Below are 19,073 nucleotides of genomic sequence, written 5' to 3'. Positions count from 1 at the left end.
GCACTGGAACACCGAATGGTTAAACAGAGGCTGACACGGGGAGAACGGGTCTTCGCTGAGCATATGTTTCTCATAAACAGACCTGACAAGCATCAGGGCCCATGCACACACGTGCCTTTCACGTGTGCTCACCTTGTCAGCTGGTTCGGCAGACGCTGCAGCGACACCAGCAGGAACGGCGCTCTTGCCACCACCAGGAATCTTGTCCTGTGACTTGGTCTAAAAGATGGACAGAACTGAGTTAACACTGAATGACCATGTTCAAGATCATACATTTCAACCGTTATGTCTGAGTAACACAGAGCCTGTTTCCCCTCATGGACATCTTGTAGAGAAATGGTCACTAGCTTCTCTTGGTCATGGTGCAAGGCGGGGCATGTAGAGCTGGTCTCCAGAGCTTACGGAGGCCGTGCGGGTAACACACACAGGTGAAGTGGGCCAGGGAGGCTCACACCAGGCTGTAAGGCCTCAGTCAAGTGTCGCTGTCGCCATGGGAGCCCACCGCGGCCAGCGACTCCAGTTTTTCAAGAGAAGCTAGAAACTGGCATTTTATGTGAACGATTCTGACTATAATTGTTAGCAGCTAATTAAAATTCATTTTGATTACGATGAGCCAAATAAAATACACAAGTGGCTGCAGTCAGTGGGCCACGTGGCAATCCCGATACAAGATATACAAGATATATGCTCTTCCAAGAGCTTGCAATGAAAAAGTTCTTCTCATAGATGCTCATTCTTCTTATATATGACTCCTGTTAGTTCTGGAAATACAAAATACATTTTTGATTTTTTGGCTCTGTAAACTGATGTCTCCCGTAAAAGCCTCAAAACTCTTAAGACCTCCAGGTAAGGAGCAGATCACACAGGGCATCTGAATTCCCACAGCCCATAAGGAGAGGGCTTCTCTTATAGCTCAGTCGGTAAATCATCTGCCTGCAATGTGGGAGACCCGGGTTCGACTCCTGGGTCGGGAAGATCCTCTGAAGAAGGAAATGGCGACCCACTCCAGTATTCTGGCCTGGAGAACCCCATGGACAGAGGAGCCTGGTGGGCTACAGTCCATGGGGTCGCAAAGGTCGGACAGGACTTGGCAACTAAACCATCATGAGGAGGGGGGTGCAGGAGGCAGCCCCAACTCCCAGCTTCCTCTCTGTGAGACACCAGAGCCTGCTCCCTCAAGGTCACTATTGGTCTCTGCTGGGCAGTGAGAGGGCATGACAGAACATCCCCCAGACGCGTCTGATGCCCTCCTCATGCCCCACGTAGTCCCAAGTCTCCCCAAGGCTATGTGTCACACCAGTAAAGTGATAGCACAAAATCTGGACTATACTAGATATATGTGGCACAGCTCTGAAGAGTCACCTACACACATCAGTGTAGGTGGAGGATCTGTATCTTATTCCCTAGCTGACATTAGTGTTTTCCCATCTATCCACCTGGTAGAGAATCTGCCTGCCATGCGGGAGACCTGGGTTCAAGCCCTGGGTCAGGAAGATCCCCTGGAGAAGGAAATGGCAACCCACTCCAGTACTCTTGCCTGGAAAATCCCATGGACGGAGGAGCCTGGTGGGCTACAGTCCATGGGGTCTCAAAGAGTTGGGCACGATTGACAGACTTCACTTTCTTTCTTTCATCTGTCTGTCTGCTCCATTTACCTTTGGTTTTGCTGATTTCTCTGATGGTGGCTGCTCGCTTGGTTTGGAAACGGCTTTCTCCTTAGGAGCATGCTTGCTGCCGGTATCTGAGGAGGGCTTGGGTAGGCTTTTTGGCTGAAAACACACACACACACCCCTCACTGGGTTAACAATATGACACATATTACTACTTTTCTCTGAGGAGTAGAAAGCAATTCATAACAGTTGTGTTTTATGTAGTCAATTATGAGATTTAAATTAGTATGATATACCTGTGACAAATTTCACTTTGGGTACAAATTTGAAACAATGCAATTCCTTCCTCCCAAATTCAGCAAGAATCACAGGAGCAAATTGCAATGCCTGCTGATGCCACACAGTGGTGCTATTTTAACAGAAAAACAAATAACTGCCATCTTAGGTAGGACTTAAGTGTTGAAAGACAAGAGTTCAGAATTTTATCCTTCACACAAATAAGGGAAGAAAAATAAAGGCTTCATCTTATGATATCAAGTCCTAATAATTAATGATCACTTACCTCTGTGTGTTCCTTTGGCTTTACTTCTTGGGCTTTTTTCTCGTGAACCGCAGATGGCTGTCAATTTCAAAAGATAAAATTGCAATTACATTCTAGCCCATTGTTTTTGTATTTTGCAAATAAGCTCAGAAACAAAGATCTCAATTAGACCATTCTGCCTCTCTTGGGAAAGGCCCAGTGAGAGAAGTGGATATTGACGTCTGGTTGATAATAATCCTACCAACAGTCTGATAACGATAATTATAAAAAACATCATGGAAAATGTAGTATTTCATCTGGAATGATTTTTCACATAGGTATGTATCTAAATTATAGGCTGTTTGTCACAATTCATGTAGATCATTTGGTAACTGCCAAGTCCATCAACAGAAACATCAAAAAGATCACTCTGAACACTGAGTGTGTTTATAGGAGGATCCTACTCTAGAAATTAAAATTAATTAAGAAAAAAAAAAACTCCTTTCATAGGAGATGAACACTAAATTTTTTTCAGTTAAATGATTTACATAATCTTTTCTTTGTTACAAGTAGAGAAGACAGGTAACACCAGAAACCCAATTCTCTTGAGGCTGGGTAACCAAAAACATTCAAATTTGGGATAGAAGACAACTTCCACCAGCTGCTGAATTATACTTCTATAGGTGACTATGAAATTAGCATCCTCGGGGGCCACCAAGAGGTCTTACCCAGAGTCACATAAGCTTCATCTTTTACCCAGATGACCCTGACGCCCCCACCCCTGCCTGCATTTAAAGTACTCCAGCCCAAACCACCTTTGTGCTTTCCCACAGAAAACCTTGCCATCGTATCTGAGCAAATGCTCAAGTGAGCTTGAGAGAAGTAATGCACAGCACCTTACTGAAGAGAGACACTTGGCCCACCCGCCGACATTCTGGGTCCGTCTCCACGCAGACGGGAATCGGCTTTCCGTCTAGACAGCCACATGTCGGGAAAGGGAAGCCGTTCCCAAGGGCACGTCGGAGCTGTATCCCGAGCAATTGACAACTATCCACCAACGGAGGTGAGATCACCACGGTAAACCCAGGCCTCTGAGGAGAGGCTGTCATCTTTAAGTCACCTAGGTGCTGGGTTCAAGGTGCTAGACACCTTGATTCTCCATGTCTCATAATCAATCAGATACTCATTACCCTTTATCCCTTGTCCTTTGTTCCTGTTTTTTTTTCTTTTTAATTACTTCAGCTATAACAACCTAGATTTGAACAAAATGCTTTCTGAAGTAAACTTTTTTCATTTATAAAATGTTATTCATCTTAAATATATATATATATATATATATATATATATAGTTAACATTATTATTTTATATCCACTCTATATAATCATGTTCAAAAGGGTAATCCAAAATTAGCTAGCTGACAATTTTTTTTTAACCATTCAGTAACCAATGTAGAAAATTAGTTATTCATTATTATTTCAAAGATTCCCAATAATTCTTTAGTTGACTTAAATCATTTACCTTAGATGATTGTGGCTTCTTCTCAGGCTCTGTTTTTACAGGCTAAATGCAGAAGAAAGAAAAAGAAGGGAAGGAAAAATAAACAGAGTTTATATAGTTTATCATATATTTTCTTCAACTAAGGGAGCTAAAAGATAAGTTTTCTGTATTTATAAATATAAGTGGTGTGAGTTAGATTATTATGCTTTTCTTGGAATTGTAACTCTGCTATTTATGTGGCCATGCCACATGGCTTGTGGGATCCTGGTTCTCCAACCAGGGGTCAAATCTGTGTCCCCTCCAGGGGAAGCAGAGAGTCCTAACCACTGGACTGCCAGGGAATTCCCGGAATTGAAACTCTTTAGATAAATACTGAAGCACACCAATTAACAGTCTGCTCTTACGACTGAGATGGCAATCTGTATCTTACTTCTGCATGTATTACAGATATGTAGAGATTTATTACCATGAACATTGTAACTGACACATAACAAACAAACAAAAAAACCCCTCATCCCTCAAAGCCACTAACATGACTGACCTCTTTATGAGTGGGTGGAATATTCAGCACAGGTTTCAGCTGATGAGGTAAAAGAATGGGATGCTGACAGTGTTGAGAACATAAGAAGCAGTGAAGTTTATTTTTAGTGCCAGAATGTGAGTGATGGGTAACTACACCTACTAGAAGTCTGTGATGGGCCAAAGCGTTACAGAAGATGGTGAACTGATATTATTAGCTCGTGCTAAGCAGCTGAAGTGACCATTAGTAAACATAGGTGTCCCCTGGTACAATGAACCACATCACCTGCTTTTTGTGTCTTTTCTTGTTAGGAGAATGCGGTCCTTCCAGCTGTTTGCTGCCTGGAATAGCCTAATATAAGAGCACAGCCCCAAGTGTGACTTTATCTGACAGTCAAGTAAGCAACACGAATTAATAGAGCTAAAGGTTTTATCAAGTTTTCTGAAATTCTGTCTGCACAATATTACAAGGGTTTGATCAAACAGCGCATAGATTCTTTGTTGCACAATAAAAATCCAGTGATCAAATGTAAAGCTTGAGGAATGCTTCTGAAGAGCTGGTTGCGATTCAGGGTCTTTAGTGGAGTATTTGACAATTTCACCCAACCAAAAGTTACCTGTGTCAAAAAAAACAATTCCTTAAGTGCACACATCCCTTCTCCATATAGGGAGGAAATGAAAACAAGAATAAAACTTGATGAAACAGTTTATGAACTTCTCCAAAGAAGAGATTAAAAATGAAGCCTGATGTTTCCTGCTATTTCTTTCCTTTGTATGTGCTTGGTGGTATCAGCACAAACTCCTGTATCTTACTATATTATCCGAAGACACTGGTGCCAAAATTCTTCTTAATTGATCAGGTCTTATGCTTCAGTAATGAAGGTACCTGTGCCTTTCACCTAACAAACCCTTTCATGCCGGCACACTTATGGTTTTGGAAAGGAAACAAAGTTCATGAACAAAGAAATGTTTTTAAAATTTAAAATTTTGTATCCTTTCAAACTGGATCCTTGTTAATGAGTTTCTATACTGGCAACACTGCTTTTTTTAGTTTATACAAATGCAATCTATTAGATGGTTAACAAGGAAAATAAGCCACAGGTATTGTAGTGGTTTGAGTCTATCAATAGCTTCTAATTTGTAATCTGGCACTTTGGCAATATTTTGCATGGAAGAACTCTACAATACAATTAAGAATGTGTAATCACAAGAAAGAATGTATCATCACAGAATCAAGCAGCTTCTCATGAAATATACATCTTAATCAGTGATCACTAACACATCTCTTATTTTTGGTGGCGGTGAGGCTGGTGAACATCGTAACGATGACAATAATAACTGACGCTATTGACAGCCCCTCAGCACAAGGGACTGTTCTGAACTCTGAGTCCTCACAATGTTCCTATAAGAAAGGTATGGTGAGCATCATTATCGTCGTCACCACCAGCATTCCCATTTCATGACCCAAAGAATCACCTTGCTATACACCTGAGACTAACCCAACACTGCCAATCAACTACACGCTAACATAAAATAAAACTAAGTTTAATTTAGTTTAAAATTAAGCGAGGAGGAGTTTCCCAGCATCATAGCCAGCATGGAACCAGGAATAAAAGCCAAGCCGTCGGGCTCCAGTGTCCACTGCACAGACTCTCTACGGGATCTCCCCTGATTAACCATGATCTGACCTTTCACCCTACACACCGCAGTGTGACTAACAAGTGTGAGCGACAAGAGGGAGAACTCAGACCTAGACATACTGCCTCCAGAGCCGGACTGACTTTCATTTGAAAGGTGCTGAACACGACCAAGATTTGATACAGGCTTTACCTTGCATTAACACCTTTTCTCTAAAAGCTAAAAATATTTAGAGAAATATGCTCATAAAGTGCACAAAAATCTCCATGAGGAGGCTAGTATAAATGTTATAAGCCATATATCAGAAGTATATGAAGGGAGGTGGAGGCAAGATGGTGGAGTGGGAGGACATGAGCTCTCACGAGCACACTAAAAGCACAAGTAACTGCTGAACAGCCATCAATAAAAACAAACAACGGCAACCACAAAAGCTAAACATATATAGCAATCAAATTGGAAAAAATTAAAAACAAGGAGAAAATATTAAAAGCATCAAGGGGAAAACAACATAAGTGGGCATAGAGGGAACATAACCCAAAATAATAAAGGCCATATATGACAAACCTACAGCTAACAACACACTCAACAGTGAAAAGCTGAAAGCAATTCCTCTGATATGAGGAACATCACAAAGATGTCCACTCTCACCACTTTTATTAAGCATAGTTTTGGAAGTCTAAGACAAGGCAATCGGAGAAGAAAAGAAATAAAAAGAATACAAATTGGAAAAGAAGAACTAAAAATGCCCTTGTTTGCAGGTGACATGATGCTATATGTAGAAAACCCAAAAGATGCTTCCAGAAAACTACTAGAGCTCAGCAAGGAATCTGGTAAAGTTGCAGGATATAAAATTAGCACAGAGAAAACTGTTGCATTTCTATACACCAACAATAAAAGATCAGGAGAAATTAAGCAAACGATCCCATTTATTCATCACAACAAACAGAATAAAATACCTAGGAATAAACCTACTTCATGAGGCAAAAGACCTATACTCCGAAAACCATTAAGACACTGATGAAAGAAACTGAAGATGACATAAACAAATGGAAGATATACCACGTTCTTGGACCAGAAGAATCAATACTGTCAAAATGACTATACTGCCCAAGGCAATCAACAGACTCAATGCAATCTACAAAATAATGGCATTTTCCACAGACCCTAGAACAAAAAAATTTAAAACCTGTATGGAGAAACAAAGGACCCGAAAGAGCCAAAGCAAGTTTGAAAAAGAAAACTGGAGCTGGAGGAATTGGGGTCCCAGACTTCAGTCTCTACAACGAAGCTACAGTCATCAAACAACTATAAAAACAGAAATACATGAAAAGAGAAGTGCAGATCAATGGAGTAGGACAGAAAGTCTGGAAATAAACTCACGCACCTATGGTCAATTAATCTACAACAAAGGAGGCAGGACTATACCATGGAGAAAAGATAGTCTCCTCAAAAAGTGGTGCCAGGAAAACTGGACAACTACATGCAAAAGAATGAAGTTAGAAAATTCTATAATACCATGCACAAAATTAACTCAAAATGGGCTGAAGACACAAATACAAGACCAGATACTTATATAAAACTCTCAAAGGAAAACATAGGCAAAACACATTTTGACATAAATTACAGCGATATCTTTTTGGATCCATCTCCAAGAATAATGGGAGTAAAAATGAAAAGAAACAAATGGGGCCGAATTAAAAGCTTTCTTACATTAAAAAAATCACAAACAAAATGAAAAGACAACCTACAGAATGGGAGAAAATGTTTGCTAACGATGTGACTGACAAGGGATTAATATCCAAAGTTTACAAACAGCTCATGCAACTCAATGTTAAAATTTTTTTAAAAAGTTAAAAAAAAAGAGAAGAAGACCTAAATAACCATTTCTGTGAAGACGACACACAAACAGGCCAAGAGGAACATCAAAAGATGCACAACATCACTAGTTATTAGAGAAACGCAAATGAAAACTAAAATGAGATATCACCTTACACCAGTCAACATGGCCGTCATCAAAAAGTCTACAAACAAGAAATGCTAGAGAAGCTGTGAGAAAGGGAACCCTCCCATACTGTTGGTGGGAACAGAAATTGGTACAGCCACCATGGAGAACAGTATGGAGGGGCCTTAGAAAACTAAACAAAGAACTACCTTAAGGCCCAGTAACCCCACTCCTGGGGATATGTCCAGAGAAAACCATCGTTTAAAAGGATACATGTATTCCAATGTTCACTGAAGCACTGTTTACAACAGCCAACACATGGAAGCAACCTATATGTCTATCAACAGATGAAAGGATAAAAAGATACACATAGAGAGGAATATTACTCAGCCATTAAAAAGAATGAGATAATGCCATTTGTGGCAGCATGGACAGACCTGGAGATTACTGGGCTAAGTGAACTAATTCAGACACAGAAAGACAAATATCATGATATCTCTCACATGGGGAATCTTTAAAAAATGATACAAAAGAACTTGTTTACAAAACAGGAACAGAAAAGAAGCTTATGGTTATTAAAGGGGAAAGGTGGGGGGATAAACTGGGAGTTTGGGATTGACATATACACACTAGTATTTAAAATATACAACCAACAAGGATCTTCTGGATCGTACAGGGAACTCTACTCAATATTCTGCAATAAATGGAAAAAGCATGTACACGGGAAACTAACACTATAAATCAACTGTGGGTGTGGGCGCTCAGTCACTCAGTCGTGTCTGACTCTCTGCGACCCCATGGACTGCAGCCCACCAGGCTCCTCTGTGGGATTATCCCTCCTTATGGGATTCTCCAGGCAAGAATACTGGAGTGGGTTGCCATTTCCTCCTCCAGAGTATCTTCCTGACCTAGGGATCAAGCCTACAGCTCCTGCATTGGCAGGCAGATTCTCTATCACTGAGTCACCTGGGAAGCCTACCACAATGTAAAATAAAAACAAAAACTAATTAAAACTTTAAAAAATCAAAGTAGCACATGAAGATAAGGCGATTAATGAGAACAGTGTGACCGAAATCCACCAAGGACAGAAAATTAAGGCCAAAAGCATTTCTGAGTCATCCACTGGTGCATCTTATTTTTGTTCCTCCCTCCCTTCCCTCAGTCCACCTCTGTAGGAGTGCCAAGAATTCTCATGATTCACGCTCAGCAATGGCTGAAGCATTTGCTGACATTTACTCTGGAAAACAGGACACACTTGAAATAAGTATCGGCCCTTAAACTGAGAGTCAGCAGGGATGAATTATAATGAGGCATTGTGTCAAATGTGAACCAAAATAATAATAAAGAAAAGGAGAAAAAAAAAAAGAGGAAATCCCATATTTCTGGCTCTCCTTTTTATCTCCTTACTACAGACTCTAAGTTTGATGAGAATTTTTGGTGGGCAGGGGGTAAATGTTTTTTCTACAGTCTTAAGATCATTTTAAAGATCAGATTTTCTGGTACTTTTTAAGATTAAGCTTGGTATAAAGAAGCAGTGTGACACCTAACAGGTGGTTAATCACGAATCAGATAACATGTATTTTGAAAAAAATTAAGAAGTTAACTACTAAATAAAAACATAAATTTACATTTAAAAATAAAAATGAGTGCTAAATGACATTGATTAAGGGCTTAGAGTTTGACAGTGTGTTTCAGGATATTTGCAATCTCCTTTAAATACAGTTCAAGATGATGCCACAGGATTACTAAACAGTACTAAATTATTATTAACAGGATTAAATTACAGCATAGGATCCTACTTGGGACAGTAAAGTAACAAGGAAAACACAAGGGAAATGTTGGAAATTTTAAACAAGGGAAATTTGATAATAATGGAGCTGGGGGAGCTCTTAAAAAGACATTGAAGATATTAGCTTATGAGAAATAGTTGAGAGCATCTTGAAAAATGCTTCCTCTTTAATCTTCCATCCTAGAACATTCCTGAGAAACTCAGTTTGAGTCATGGTAAGTAGGTGACAGGGTTGAGGCCGCTCAGCCAACTCTTTAGAAATAGGCTTATTATTTTATGGAGCAATCCAACTGTAGGTCATTCTTTTATTTTTAATTCTGAAATTCCAAGAAATTACCAGAATACCCCAAGAACTCAACAACAGTTTATCAATAAGATGGTGACCCACAAGACTCAAATGTCAGAAAAAAACTTCAGGAAAGCACCTGAAATAACCAGAATCTCTGTCACTTCTTTCTATGTTCATCTAGTGTAGACTTTCTCATTCTTGGATTTAGTTTTAAATGGTTAGGATAATAAAACCGTTTCAGTAAGAAATTAAGAATTTATATTTCTGTCTAGATTCTGAGAAATGTATTTAGAGAAATTATCTTACAATTTAAAAAAACTCAAGTCTAGGACCAAAAGAACTCTCACTGACTACACTTTTCTAGATATTCTGAACTGATGTGTAAATATATGGATGGTGTTTGATGCAAATATTGAAAGGAAAGCTGAGTTTTCCAAGACCCTTAATAGGAAGAAAATGTTTACTTCCATAATGTAAGTTTCCTAGGACACACAACCTATCTGTCAAAGTCTCTATTCATTTTGCTTTACAAACGGAAGGGCGTTCACCCAAGTTGACCCTTGAAGATGCTCCACACCTTGGCTTCTGTGGGATTCATACTGGAAGACTTGCTGGCGGAGGCAGAGGAAGCAGCCACCTAGAAAGAAAACAAACAGGAGTCTGATTCTAGTTAACCTACAACCTGCTTTGTCTTCCAGCTCCTTTTAACCGTAGCAGTGTAGTAGTGTTAGTCACTCAACCGTGTCCGGCTCTATGCAACCTCATGAACTGTAGCTTGCCAGGCTTCTCTGTCCATGGAATTCTCCAGGCGAGAATACTGGAATAAGTTGCCATTCCCTTCTCCGGAGGATCCTCCCGACCCAGGGATGGAACGCGGGTCTCTTGCATTGCAGGCAGATTCTTTACCGAATGAGTCATGGTGGAAGTCCCTTTAACCATACTTACTTTTAACTCTTTACCTTGGTTTTACCTCACCTAGAGTCCCACTCCCATAAAAGTTCAGTATGTGGTGTTGTCCAGTGGGTAAAAGCCTTTGTAATCACTCCAAATGGGTTCAAATTCGGGGTGTGCTACTTACTAAATAACCTTGGTCAAGCTACTTAAACTGTCTGATCTTTAGTTTCCCCTTAATTTTTCTTCCATAGGAAATAAAGACCTTCTAAGTTTATTGCCGCCTGGTAATTAAGTGCTCAATAACCTCAGACATGCAGATGACACCATCCTTATGGCAGAAAGTGAAGCGGAACTAAAGAGCCTCTTGATGAAGGCAAAAGAGGAGCATGAAAAAGTTGCCTTAAAACTCAACATTCAGAAAACTAAGATCAAGGCATCCAGTTCCATCACTTCATGGCAAATAGTTGGGGAAACAATGGGAACAGTGACAGACTATTTTCTTGGGCTCCCAAATCACTGCAGATGGTGATTGCAGCCATGAAACTGAAAGACACTTGCTCCTTGGAAGAAAAGCTATGACAAACGTAGACAGCATATTAAAGAGCAGAGACATTACGTTGCTGACAAAGGTCCATCTAATCACAGCTATGGTTTTTCCAGTAGTCATGTATGGATGTGACAGTTGGACCAGAAAGAAGGCTGAGCTCCAAAGAATTGATACTTTTGAACTGTGGTGTTGAAGAAGACTCTTGAGAGTCCCTTGGACTGCAAGGAGATCCAACAAGTCCATCCTAAAGGAAATCAGTCCTGAATATTAATTGGAAGAACTGATGCTAAAACTGAAGCTCCAATCCTTTGGCCACCTGGTGCAAAGAGCCGACTCACTGGAAAAGACCCTGATGCTGGGAAAGATTGAAGGTGGGAGGAGAAGGGGACGACAGAAGATGAGATGGTTGGATGGCATTATTGACTCAATGGACATGAGTTTGAGTAAGCTCCTGGAGTTGGTGATGGACAGGGAAGCCTGGCGTGCTACAGTCCATGGGGTCGCAAAGAGTCGGACATGACTGAGTGACTGAACAACAACAAAATATCATTCTAATTTCTGTTTGTATTATTTTCAGAAAGAACACAGATTTACACAGAATTTTGTTCAAATGTCAGCTTTCCCCATTACTAGCTCTGTGATTTTGGATCTTAACTTTTCCAAATATATAAAATGGGGCCTATAGTACCTATTTTGCAGGGTTGCATGTATTTGAGGTAATGTGGGTAAAATGCCTGGCACTGTAGGTGCTCAGAAAATTGCTGGTGCCTTATTCCTAAGGTATTATACAAGACAGAACAGTAGGCACAGCTCTGGGAAACAGACTCAGGTAGATCAGAACTGGAGGGCAAAACAGACTCCTCCCTGGAGGGCAAAAGTGATAAATGGTAACTGAAGTATTCAAGAAATCCCGTTCCTAGTGGTGTGGTGTCAGTCCCTGCAATCTAATCACGTAAGCAGGGCAACGTGCACGGTACTGAGAACTATGTACTCTAGTACTTAACTTGTATTACCTTAGCTAATATTAAACCCACAATTACCATCTTTGAGAATTCCAACTCAGGCTCATGTAAAGCTCCTTAACATGTGAGTCCACTGGGTTTTAGGGTCCAGGGGTTCCATCTGGCACAGCTGCCTTCTGGAGTAACTGGTTGTCTTTCTACCAACCAGTTCTCTACCAAAAGCACCCGGAGCCCCGGGCCTGAGGGCTGGCCTGGAGCCACGTCCAAGGCTGAGTCCCCAGGCGGGACGCGCCCATGCCTACTGGTCCTCAGCTCCCTAGCTCGGACACACCACTCTGAAGGCGACTGCGTGAACCCCCGGTAACCCACGGCGCGTGAACACGATCACTTCTCATACTGACCTCACTTCATGTCGGACAGCATGGTGCTTACAGTTAAACTGCCACAATTGACAGATCAAAGCCCAAAGCTTTATTGTACTGATTTTTCAAACACAGTTATATAAACTTAATTATTCCTGAGCACCCTTAGGCACCAATTGGGCACCCCCATTCCAAAGCACACGCATACATGCGCGTGCACACACACACACACACAGAGATATACCTGGTCACGGTGGCAGGCATGCACTGCATCTCTTACCTTCCCTTCAGGATAACGAACTGAAGGATGTATCAAAGCAGATTTCCCCCATCAAACTAGCAAATAAATATGTGAATATTTAGTTTTCCATGAGAACTTTTTCTAATATGTGGGAATTAACACATCCTTTTGGCTTCCCCAGAGGCTCAGTTGGTAAAGAATCCGCCTGCCAATGCGGAAGACGAGGGTTTGATCCCTGGGTCAGGAAGATCCCCTGGAAAAGGAAATGGCTACTCACTCCAGTATTCTTTCCTGGAGAATTCCATGGACAGAGGGGCCTGGTGGGCTACAGTCCATGGGGTTGCAAAGAGTTGGACACGACTGAGCAACTAACAGTTTCACTTTCACTATCTATACATTAATGACTGTCCTTCCACAGGTAGAGTTGGTTGCACAAATTTCTATTCAAACTCAAGCTCCACTTAACTATGTACCACTCCTTTGATGATTTCCCTCAGCCATCTAAAACCACCCAAGGCGAGGGTGGGATGTTTCAAGAGAACAGCATCGAAACATGTATATTATCTAGGGTGAAACAGATCACCAGCCCAGGTTGGATGCATGAGACAAGTGCTCGGGCCTGGTGCACTGGGAAGACCCAGAGGGATCGGGTAGAGAGGGAGGTGGGAGGGGGGACCGGGATGGGGAATACATGTAAATCCATGGCTAATTCATTTCAATGTATGACAAAAACCACTGCAATGTTGTAAAGTAATTAGCCTCCAACTAATAAAAATAAATGGAAAAAAAAAATAAAACCACCCAAGACCAAACACTCCACACGGAAGCACTTTTTAAGGTGCAGATCTTTGGGTGGACAGTCACTTATTATAAACATCCAAATTTATTAAAACATTCTTGCAATTCTATAGCCTTGGGTTTTCTAGTCTGCCTTACTGCTTTATTAAGGAATAGCTGGAAGGGATCCTTAGATCCTAGAAAGGAGAAGACCTTCAAAGGCTCACCAAGAACAGTAAAGTCTCCGTGGAATGCCGGTAAATAAGCATGGAGCAGATTGTAATGGGAACTGAACTGCAGCCTTGGCTGCACCTGTTTTCAGCATAGATTCCTCCCTGAGAGTTTATCCCACCCCTAGGGCATTAAATATTTTGAAACTAAAAGAGGAAACCCATTTCACGGGGGCTGGAAATGAAAATAATCCCACCCTGTTAAGGGCTGGTTCAACTCTGGCTAACTGTGGTATGTTTAACTTTTATTCTATTTGTAAGACAGGAAACGTTTACTATCTGTTCCCTCTACTGAGGGATTATATACCCTTTCAATTTAAGTCCTCCATATGGTTTGAATTTCTGATCATAGGTGTGAATAACTTAAAATTCAAAAATTTTGAAGAGTTAATCCATAATTCTTTGAAGAACCTTAGAGAAAAACTTTAAATATGGAGGTTTTAAACAAATGAGGAAAATGGGATCTCATAATGATTAAGTAACAGTTCACTGGCTCGATAAACATTTATTCAGAACATAGTTTGTGTTAAGTGTGTGTGAAATGATGGGAAACTGTCAGACATGTCCCTGACCTTGTGAAAGTTGCAGCCTGGTCAGAGATGATACTAATAGAACAACAACTTCAATCCCACTTCTGGGTGTGCATCTGGATTAAACTATAATTCAAAAAGAATCATGAGCCCCTGAGTTCACAGCAGCACCATTTACAACAGGCAGACATGGAAACAACATATACGCCCCATATCTTCTCTATCCATCCTTTTCAATGGACATTTAGGTTGTCTCCATGTAGATGTATATATACATAGAGAGAGAGAATGGAATATTACTTGGCCACAAAAAGAATGAAATAATGATATTTGCAGCAACATCGATGGACCCAGAGATTACCATACTAAGTGAAGTAAGTCAGAAAGAGAAAGACGAACACTGTACGATACCACTTATATGTGGAATCTAAAATATGGCACAAAGGAACGCATCAGTGAAACAGAAACAGACTCACATAGAGAACACTCCTGTGGCCACCTAGAGGGACAGGGGTGGGGACCATCTGATGCAAACTACTATATACAGAATGCATAAACCACAAGGTCCTTCCCTGGTGGCTCAGACCGTAAAGAATCTGCCTGCGATGCGGGAGACCCAGGTTAGATCCCTGGGTCAAGAAGATCCTCTGGAGAAGGAAATGGTAACCCACTCGAGTATTCTTGCCTGGAGAATTCTACAGACAGACTAGCCTTATAGGCTACATGGGTTTGCAAAGAGTCGGACACCACAGAGCAACTAACACTTTTCTGTATAGCACAGGTAACTATATTCAACATCCTGTTATAAACCATAATGGAAAAAATATGTATTGCTGTTGTTGTTCAGTCGTTCAGTCATGTCTGACTCTTTGCAACCCCAAGAACTACAGCGCGCCAGGCTTCCCTGTCCTTCACTAACTCCCAGAGCTTGCTCAAACTCATGTCCATTGAGTCAATGATGCCATCCAACCATCTCATCCATCTCATCCTCTGTCGTACCCTTCTCCTCTTGCCCTCCATCTTTCCCAGAATCAAGGTCTTTTCCAGTGAGTCAGTTCTTCACATCAGGTGGCCAAAGGACTGGAGCTTCAGTTTTAGCATCAGTCCTTTCAGTGAATATTCAGGACTGATTTCCTTTAAGATGGACTGGTTGGATCTCCTTGCAGTCCAAGGGACTCTCAAGAGTCTTCTCCAACACCACATTTCAAAAGCATCGATTCTTCAGCACTCAGCCTTCTTTCTGGTCCAACTCTCACACCCACAGAGGGCTACTGGAGAAACCATAGCTTTGACTAGACGGACCTTTGTAGCAAAGTGATGTCTCTGCTTTTCAATATGCTGTCTAGGTTGGTGACATGTACACACATGTATAACTGAACAAACTTGCTTTACAGCAGAAATTAACACATTGTAAATCAACTATACTTTGATAAAACAAATTAAAAAAAGAATAATCGCTTTAGTAACTACTTGTGGTAAGTGCTATAAAGGACAACCACAGGGTCCAGTAAGAACACAGACTAAGGCAAACAGATCTAGTTCAGGAGACAGTCAGGACAGGTGAGGCTGAGGACGTAACACCTGACGTGGAGACTGAAGGATAAGCAGGCATCACCCAGACAAGAGGTGGGGAGGCCCCTCTGAGCTGTCTGATTTCTAAAGCACTGCCTCTGCTGCAGGATCCACCACCCAGTGGCTCCTAACATCAGGGGACAGCCAGATTTAGAGCCATACTAGTGCTCAAATACCAAAATCCCTCTGCGGGAGCAGGACTGTGCATGGGACTAACGTGCAGCCTTAACCGCGCTCTCCTTCCTAAATGACGTGCAAATCTCCTGACACACATACAGAGGAGTATTATGTATAATCTTAAATTAATGCATAAATCAGAGTAACAGCAGAGAAAAAGTAATTATTTCCCAACTACCCACTCAGCAACTGTTTAAAGAGCAACGAGCCTGGGGCCGAGGATACACAATGAATAAGTCACCATCAGAGCTTTGAAAAAGTTCATAATAGACAGACAATAAGCAGTCTGTGCAACAGGCATCAAGCAGATTTAGTTACAGCTTAAATGCTCTAACAGGTATGGAGAAAATCCTATGGGACTGGACAAATGTTTTGGTTCTGTGTCAGTTGTAGGCCCACCTGAAATAATCTTACTGGCTTATCAAACACCATTAAAATGAGCAATTATTGATAAACGAAAGTGACTGCAGCCATAAAAAATTAACGTTTACTTCTGCACTTAACCAGTTTGGCATCATATGTTCTGGCATTATTCAACAAAACCTCTTTAGATTTGTTCACCTGCTACAGTAGGAATTTTGGAAGTTTACTGCTGGAAATGATGAGAGATATGAAGGGGACATGGTATGCATTTCAGATCCTTCAGAAATAGAAACCGATTTTCTTGTTCACATATATTTGGCAAAGGTCTCCCCGACTCCAGCCATTCAGCTCTCTCACCCATTGTGGCCACGTAACTCTTCCCACGCGTCTCTCATGCCTCCCTCTAAAGTAGATGCAGTGACCATGACACCTGTAAACCACTGTATCACAAAGAAAGCCCTTCTCTTGCCTTTAAAGGCCCCCAGTCTCCAATCCCAACCATCTCCCAGCACAGAACATCTCCAGGCAGCCAGTCCATCCCTTTCTCAGAGCACACCTCACTCATCTCTCCCTTTTACATTTTTTCTTCACAAAAGTGCAACTGGTTGGGATGCTTGTCTTCCCCAAATACCCAAATCCTATATGCCTTTCTTTCAGGTACATCTCACTAGCATCAGCCCGACACTGTAACATCCAAACCACCGCAATCCAAAGTGGGCTTCCATCCATCTTTGTTAATCCCCACTTGGTTACTCAAAGTACCTTACTGCTGCTGTTTGTTGTTGAGTGGCTAAGTTGTGTCTGAATCTTTGTGACCCCACGGACTGTAGCATGTCAGGCTTCCCTGTCTTTCATTATCTCCTGGAGCTTGCTCAAACTCATGTCCACTGAGTCAGTGATGCCGTCCAACCATCTCATCCTCTGTCATCTCCTTCTCCTCCTGCCCTCAATCTTTCCCAGCATCAGGGTCTTTCCCAATGAATCGACTCTGCATCAACTGGACAAAGTATTGGAGCTTCAGCATCAGTCCTTCCAATGACTGTTTAGGGTTGATTTCCTTTAGAATTGACTGGTTGGATCTCCCTGCAGTCCAAGGGACTCTCAAGAGTCCTCTCTAGCACCACAGTTCGAGAGCTCAGAACCAATTCTTTGGTGCTAAGCCTTCTCTATGGTCCAACTTGCACATTTGTACATGACTTCTTGAAAAACCATAGCTTTGACTATGTGGACTTTTGTTGGCAAAGTGACGTATCTGCTTTTTAATATGTTGTGGGGGTTTGTCACAGCTTTTCTTCCAAGGAGCATCTTCTAATTCCATGGCTATAGTCACCATCCACATTGATTTTGGAGCCCAGGAAAATAGAATCTGTCACTGTTTCCACTTTTCCCCTTCTATTTGCCATGAAGTCATGGGACCGGATGCCATGATCTTAGTTTTTTGAATGTTCAGGTTCAAGCCAACTTTTTCACTGTCCTCTTTCATCCTTATCAAGAGGCTCTTTAGTTTTCTTTACTTTCTGCCATAAGGGTGGTATCATCTGCATATCTGAGGTTGATACTTCTTCTGGCAATCTTGATTCCAGCTTGCGATTCATTTGCCTGGCATTTCACATAATATACTCTGCATATGTTAAATGAGAAGGGTGACAATCTACATACAGCCTTGACATATTCTTTTTCCAATTTTGAACCAGTCAGTTGTTCCATGTCCAGTTCTAACTGTTGCTTCTTGACCCACTTACAGGTTTCTCAGGAGACAGGAAAGGTGGTCTGGTACTCCCATCTCTTCAACAGTTTCCCACAGTTTGTTTTGATCTACACAGTCAAAACCTTTAGCATAGTCAATGAACTAGAGTAGATAATTTCCTGGAACTCCCTTGCCTTCTCTATGATCCAATAAATGTTGGCAATTTGATCTCTGGTTCCTCTGCCTTTTCTAAACCCAGCTTGGACATCTGGAGGTTCTCTGTTCACATTCTGCTAAAGCCTAACTTGAAGGTTTTTGACCATTACCTTAGTAGCGTGTGAAATGAGCCCAATTACAGTAGTTTGAACATTGTTTGGCACTGCCTTTCCTTGGGATTGGAGTGAAAACTGACCTTTCCCAATCCTGTGGCCACCGCTGGGTTTTCCAAACTTGCTAACATATTGAGTGCAACACTTTCACAGCATCAACTTTTCAGATTTTAAATAGCTCAGCTGGAATCCCATCAGCTCCACTAGCTTTGTTTTTACATTGTCCCTTATACAGACAGATAATGGCATAATTGCATCTGGGGGTGTCTCCTCCACCACCTTGGGGTCCGTTTAAAAGATCAGCGCTGGGTATACTCATTTACTGACCCTACTCTTACTCAAGGCAGGTCTCTGTCCAAGGCTTCCCCTAGATTCTGCAAGGGTGCCTTGTGAGGCTGCAGGAAAAGAGAAGTAAGATGTGGGATCAAGCCAACCATCCCGCGATGCTAGGTGTGAGTGACCTCGCCCATGGGTCCCAGCCGAGAGAGCAAGGGCTTCTTCAGGAGGGGTGGTGTCCTAGATGGCTGACTCATTCACTCTTCTGCCAGGAAGGGCGGCTGATGAAAACGTCAATCCCTTGGCTCTCTACTTCTCCAT

At 41.6% G+C, this 19,073-nt stretch overlaps 1 protein-coding gene across 1 annotated transcript in view; it reads right to left on the bottom strand.

The window, feature by feature from the left end:
- CAST (calpastatin) overlaps nt 1–19,073 on the bottom strand; it is a 124,616-nt gene that overhangs the window by 42,103 nt on the left and 63,440 nt on the right. Inside the window, 6 exon segments of the mRNA XM_020875463.2 lie at nt 133–219; nt 1,656–1,769; nt 2,173–2,229; nt 3,650–3,691; nt 4,434–4,499; nt 10,383–10,442. Of these exon segments, the coding sequence (XP_020731122.2) occupies nt 133–219; nt 1,656–1,769; nt 2,173–2,229; nt 3,650–3,691; nt 4,434–4,499; nt 10,383–10,442 (426 nt within the window).

Source organism: Odocoileus virginianus, chromosome 3, assembly GCF_023699985.2.
Source record: "Odocoileus virginianus isolate 20LAN1187 ecotype Illinois chromosome 3, Ovbor_1.2, whole genome shotgun sequence".
Taxonomy (NCBI): Eukaryota; Metazoa; Chordata; class Mammalia; order Artiodactyla; family Cervidae; genus Odocoileus; species Odocoileus virginianus.
Note: the sequence above shows the minus strand (reverse complement) of the source record. Positions and strands in the feature narration are given on the sequence as shown.